The sequence below is a fragment of the Microtus pennsylvanicus genome, chromosome 2 (genome assembly GCF_037038515.1).
Source record: "Microtus pennsylvanicus isolate mMicPen1 chromosome 2, mMicPen1.hap1, whole genome shotgun sequence".
NCBI lineage: Eukaryota > Metazoa > Chordata > Mammalia > Rodentia > Cricetidae > Microtus > Microtus pennsylvanicus.
Window position 1 is genome coordinate 17894530 of NC_134580.1, and position 5286 is coordinate 17899815.

A 5286-nucleotide genomic window follows, 5' to 3' on the forward strand; every position below is an offset into this window, starting at 1 on the left:
AGCTACATAGAGAAAACTCATCTTGGAAAAAGAACAAAACACCCCATCAAAACAAAATAATAAACAAACAAAAATTGGCTTGGTAGTACAAGCCAACAATCCCAGTATTGGGGATGAACAGACAGGAGGATCCTTTGGGCTTGCCGGCCGGTTAATGTGTCTGAATCTGGGAGAACAAAAGGTGTGGATCAACAACTGAGCTGGGATAAAGGCCGCTGTGCTGCAAGTGCCCAGGGAAGGAGGGACTGACAGCTTGACCCTGGAGAAATGGACTCCAGCTCCCCTCTGACCTCTTCCCAGGACAGAAGTACAGGTGACACATGCACCTTCTTTCTCCCGTCCAAGGTCTGGCACCTCTGCTAATACAACCATCTAGTATTCTTCCCCTCTATCACCCTTTCCACACTCTGACCTTTCTGAAGACCAGGAAGTAAAGCAGGAGGAGGTGGAGAGGGATGCATTCTGGAAAGTTCCCTGGCCCTTAGGTGGTTCTAGCTTCATCTTCCTCCATTGGTCTCAAAGCCCTCGTTATATAGGTCTGCCAGGCTGTGCCACACCAAGGCTTCTTGTAAGCAGGCCTTTTGGTTCAGCTTATGGAGAAGACTGAATGATAAGGAGGGAGCCCATTTAGCTGTGTCAGTAACCAGTCTAGGCTGTGCCAACTGTCCTCAGGCCTCTCTAGAAGGAAGAAACCACTAGCAAAGGGGTATGTACAAAACGGTGTCTTTATTGGTACAGTCTCAGGGGCAGGTAGGCACCATCCCATGGGCCCACTTCCCTTGGCTCCTAGCCTCAGCAAATCCAGCTCATCCCCTCCAGTGGGGTTGGAGAGGGCTCCGGACTCAGGCCTCTACATCCACAGGTGCACTGATTACAGTGTTCCAGGAAAGTCCTGAGCGAGGCCACCTGCCCATTTCCGGGCTGTCTGCCAACACAGTGGAAAGTGACTAGAGGAAGACGTGGCTGGTGCAGAGAGACAGCAGGGTTCAAGGTAACACCAGCGGTCCTCAGGGGTGGCACTTCAAGCTGCATCTGCCCTGGCAGGCCTGCCTAAGTCACAGTGGCTGCGCGGTGACATGAGATGGGCTGGGATGCTGAGATCTGACTATCAGGACAAGTGGCTGACAGCACATCAAGCTATTTTTTCCTCCGGGAGGCCCCAGCGTCACTACTGTTGCTGTTGGGGGCTACCGCAGCCCGCTCAGAGGCAGCTCTGGGATCCTTTTTGGAAGTCTGCTTACGTTTTTCTTCTCTAGACGGTTTTGAGGACTGGAGTGGGCGGGGGGCAAGCAGGGTCTGTACAACCCTGATAGTAGCCACAGCTCCCAAAAGCCCCCATAGCAGGATGGGAGGCTCCAGAGGAGACAGCTGCGTGCGCACCCAGCTCAGTGTCTTAGCCAGAGCATTGCCTGAGCTTCGGGCCCGGAGTGGACTCTTATCCTATGGAGATAAAACCAAGAAAAGCCCATAAGATTTACTCCTGCAACGGGCAAGCACCCTGCTACCTCCCACAGTCCAGCTGACTCCTTCACACCTTCAGTCCAAACTGTTGGAGCAGCGTTTCCAACGTTGGGTGCCCCAGGGATACAGGTGGGAAGAATTCTTCTACCCACTGGCGGTGCCACCATTGGCTGTAACAGAACTGGATAGTCAGCATGTGGCTACAGCCCAGGCCTGGCCCCCACCCATCACCCCAGCCTTACCTCTGCTCCCCAGGCTTTGAGAACCAGTACTTATAGCGCTGGGCCCGCACGTAGGTGGGTGGCTGCTCATGAAAGGGGTACTTGGCAACATGGTTCTGCACCAGGCGGATTACTGTGGCAGGGGACGAGAGGTTAACATGGTTCTGAGCTTGTCCTTCCATACCCAGCCCCTCTCCCAGCCTATCCCTCACCTGGCTCTTTGCCCTGCAGGAGACGTAGCACCAGGCCGGTGAACCAGGGACTGTGTGTATGCGGGCCAAGGGCTGCAAACCACATCTGCCAATCAAGGCGTGGCTGGTGGGGTATCACAATAGGGGGTGGTCGGCTCACATTCCCAGGTTTGTACATGAATTCTATCTCCTGAAAGATGGACATGTGGTCAGCTGGCATGGTTGGACTTGGTCCCTTTACCCAGCATCCTTTGGGGAGGCTCACGGTCCAGAGCTGTCCATCGTAGCTGCCCTCCAGCACCACTTCAGGCCGCCCACCCAGACCAGTCATCCGACGGAAGAGGCCGTACGAGCTGGCCAGCTGTAGATGCTCCACAGAACTGAACAGACGATGAGCTCCAGTCCAGAGATGCCCGTGGGTCCCAGGCTCCATATAGGAGTAAGGTACCTGCAAGCAAGTAGGCAACAGCTCAGTGCCACCCCATCGTCCCACAGCCCCATTCTCCATAGGGGTACCTACTAGGCTTATCAAGAACATGGCCACTGTGGCGGTGCCCAGGATGGAGAGCTGGATGCTGGCCAAGATCTTCCGTAGCCATCCTTGTACCTGGATCCACCTGGGGACAGGGGGCCCAAGTATTGTCAGGCCACGCCTGAGCTGAAAGCAGCATCTTCCCCCTGCCTCTTCAGGTACATACATACCTCCAGAGGGCAATAAGCAATTCCCAGGCCAGGGAGGCTGCCCCCAGCCACACCGTAGGCAGAGTTACCATCTTCAGCCACTGGGAAAACTGGTGGAAGGTGAAGGCTGCCAAGGGAGGAGATTGTAATTAGGGGCTGACCCAGTCCTTTTCTTTAGATCCCCAAGCCGGCACTTACTGGTTTTAGAGAGGATGATATGCTGCTGCCAGTCAACCTCCAAGCCAAAGTAGAGCACGGTGCCATAGGCCAGCAGCCCATAGGCAGTCAGTTCCAGCAGTACGGAGAGCATGGTCAGCAGGGCCTTAGGCCAGGCTAGGGGCAGGACAGTCACAGGTTGGCTGAGGATCTGCAGCCAAGGGGCTGGGGCGGAGGAACTCTTTGGGAGTACTAGGCGGATGACATCCGTTTGGTTGTAAGGACAGGATGACACTCACAGGTAGGCATCTTCTTGTGGCTCCTGAGGCCAGGCTCAGCAGACAGGTGCCAGTCATCCAGGAGGGAAGTGGTAAGCACCAAGGTTAGCAGATTGAAGAAATTGTAGTTACCAGTAATGATGATCAGGACTTGCAATAGTACCTGCAGGGAAGGTCGGCAATCAGCTCTACAGTGGGCTGGTCTTCCTACACCCTGCTAACCCGCAGGCTGACATTTTCACAAAGGCTACATGCAGCCTTGATCTGAGTAACACATTCCTCTGCCTGCAATGCTTTCCCAACAGCACCCGTGTCAGATGACCATTCCCAGGGCTTGTCCCCAGCAAGACTCGCTGGCCAGCGGTGAAGGCCACGCTCTCTTCTACCCACCTGAGCATAAAAGGCGGTCAACCGTAGGCGGCGAACAGGAGCAAAGAACAGGGGAGGCACTGCGATCTCGATGAGGAAGGTGGCCACCACACTGAGCTTGTGCAGCCAGACTGGCAGGTGGTGGGCAAACCAGGCAGCTGGCGTGGGCAGGCACTGTGTCTCATAGTGGTAGGTGAGAGCTGCAGGTAACGGGTCGGGGTCAGGGTTGATTAGAGCCTCCAGACCATCCCGGCTTCAGGCCCAGGCTCTCACCGGTAAGTCCCCACCACGCAGGGCAGCGGCTGGTCAGCTTGACCACACCAGAGGCAAACATGAGTCGAAACAGCAGCCAGCGCACAAGCCAGAATGGGAGGTTTTCGTGGGGTAAGGCTCCTGCTAGTCCACCCTGGGGGGCCTTGTGGTGGGAAGGCTTCTTCAATGGGGCTACCAGGATAGCCAGGAAGCCTGTCTCCAGCAGCAGGGAATCCCTATGGGGAGAAGAAAGATCATGAACAGTTCTTCTCCAGTAAGGCTGTTGCCCTCACAGGGTCCTCCCAGGAGACACAAACATCCCCAGCCCAGGCTCAGGCAGGAGTCACTCACCACTGGAAATAAAGGAACACTTGGCCCACCTGTAGGGAGAGGAGCTGTTAGGCTTCGTGTGTCTGCGGCACCAGGTGGGTTAGACAGAGGTTGAGGTACTAAGGGTCTCACTTGCCTGGCAGGTTGATAAGTAGGCAACCCAGAGCAGCAGGTAGGTGAGGGGGTGTCTCAGAGAGTTCAGGAGCAGGGCACCCAGTGCTACCACGGTGCCCACTAGGGTCAGTAGATCCAGACCCTGGGCAGTATCCAGCCCCAGTCTTGGTGCCTCCCAGAGCAGGGTTGGTGTTTCCCACAGTTGCTGCCACCGACCCTTGCCTTGGGGTCGCAGTGTTCTTCGAGCAGGAAGGATGCCCTCTGGGCCATAGAGGCCTGTGGGAGGGCATGTCAGAGTCTTCCCAGACGAAATTCAGCTCAAGTTAAGCCCTGAAGGTGTCCTACCACCAGCTCCAGGCGTGCAGATGCCCTATAGTCAGGGCCTCCAAATGCGCTCTACCCCCCCCCCCCCGCCCCCAACCCCCTCAGCGCCACTCTCCGCATCCTGAGTTGTGCCTGCGGATGTTCCCGCCCCAGGTAGGGCTTGCTCTACCAGATTAACTCTCTCAGGTTAAAAACTGTTGACCTCAACCCCAGGTTCAGAAGACCTAACTCTCGGTCACCACCTTCCGCGGGAGTTCAGGTAGAAATCTGTCTCCTTCTCCCTTCGGGGTTCTGCCCTAATCCCAGATGAGAATCCGAACAGTCACGGGAAACCGACCCTTGCACACCTTCTCCCTCCAAACTCTTGGGGCCCGCAGTACCCAAACTACTGTCCCCTAGTCCCACGTAGAGAGGCCTGAACCTCACACCCACCGCCGAGAGATCGTACTCAGGGTGAAGGAAGGGATGATACCACGTGTGTGTGTTCCACTCTCGGCGCCCTCACCTGGGATCTGGGTGTAGAGGGACGCAAAGGCAAACGTGTAGACAGCGGCCACACCCTGCAGGAAAAGCTGCTGTGGGACCCGGGAGCTCGCCATGTCCGCTACGCGGTCCGCCGGATCAGTGCCCGCTGGTCCCCGCCCCCCCAGCCCCGCCTCTGACACACGCCCCAGCTGGAATCCGGCGGGTTTGTCACTGCGCTCCACCCCGTGCCGAGGAACTCACCGCTAACTGGCCGGTAAACTTAGTCTCAGCGGGTCCTTCAGGGCCCCGCCCCGGAGCGTAACCACGCCCCCTGTCGTAGACCCCGCCCCGTCAGGCCCGCCTCTTTCCCCACCCCGAGCGCCATCCACTTTGAAACTGGGGCCCGCGTTACGTCATCGGTGTGCGCGCCGCGTCCCTGTACGT

The 5286-nt window shown here is 57.0% G+C and overlaps 1 protein-coding gene across 2 annotated transcripts; it reads right to left on the bottom strand.

Annotated features, from left to right (window-relative positions):
- Positions 1-707: 707 nt before the first annotated feature.
- Lmf2 (lipase maturation factor 2) lies at positions 708-5234 on the bottom strand. 2 transcript variants are annotated; one of them, XM_075960333.1, is made up of 14 exons: positions 4883-5234; positions 4076-4329; positions 3961-3989; positions 3631-3845; positions 3379-3557; positions 3010-3151; positions 2753-2887; positions 2576-2681; positions 2394-2490; positions 2139-2321; positions 1895-2063; positions 1704-1815; positions 1535-1631; positions 708-1440 (listed from the first exon to the last, which is right to left on the bottom strand). In XM_075960333.1, the coding sequence occupies exons 1-14, from the start codon at positions 4974-4976 to the stop codon at positions 1138-1140; spliced, it is 2115 nt and encodes a 704-aa protein (XP_075816448.1). In that variant the 5' UTR covers positions 4977-5234; the 3' UTR covers positions 708-1137. The 2 variants fall into 2 exon arrangements, with proteins under 2 accessions (XP_075816448.1, XP_075816447.1); XM_075960332.1 differs by having other exon boundaries at positions 4826-5021.
- Between the last annotated feature and the right edge of the window lie 52 nt (positions 5235-5286).

Coding starts and splice junctions, on each gene's coding strand:
- Lmf2 (XM_075960332.1), bottom strand. CDS start 4,976: ATGGCGAGCTCCCGGGTCCCACAGCAGCTTTTCCTGCAGGGTGTGGCC. Junction 2,491..2,575: donor TTGCTTATTGCCCTCTGGAG/GTATGTATGTAC, acceptor CCCTGTCCCCAG/GTGGATCCAGGTACAAGGAT. Junction 2,064..2,138: donor ACGATGGACAGCTCTGGACC/GTGAGCCTCCCC, acceptor TCCATCTTTCAG/GAGATAGAATTCATGTACAA.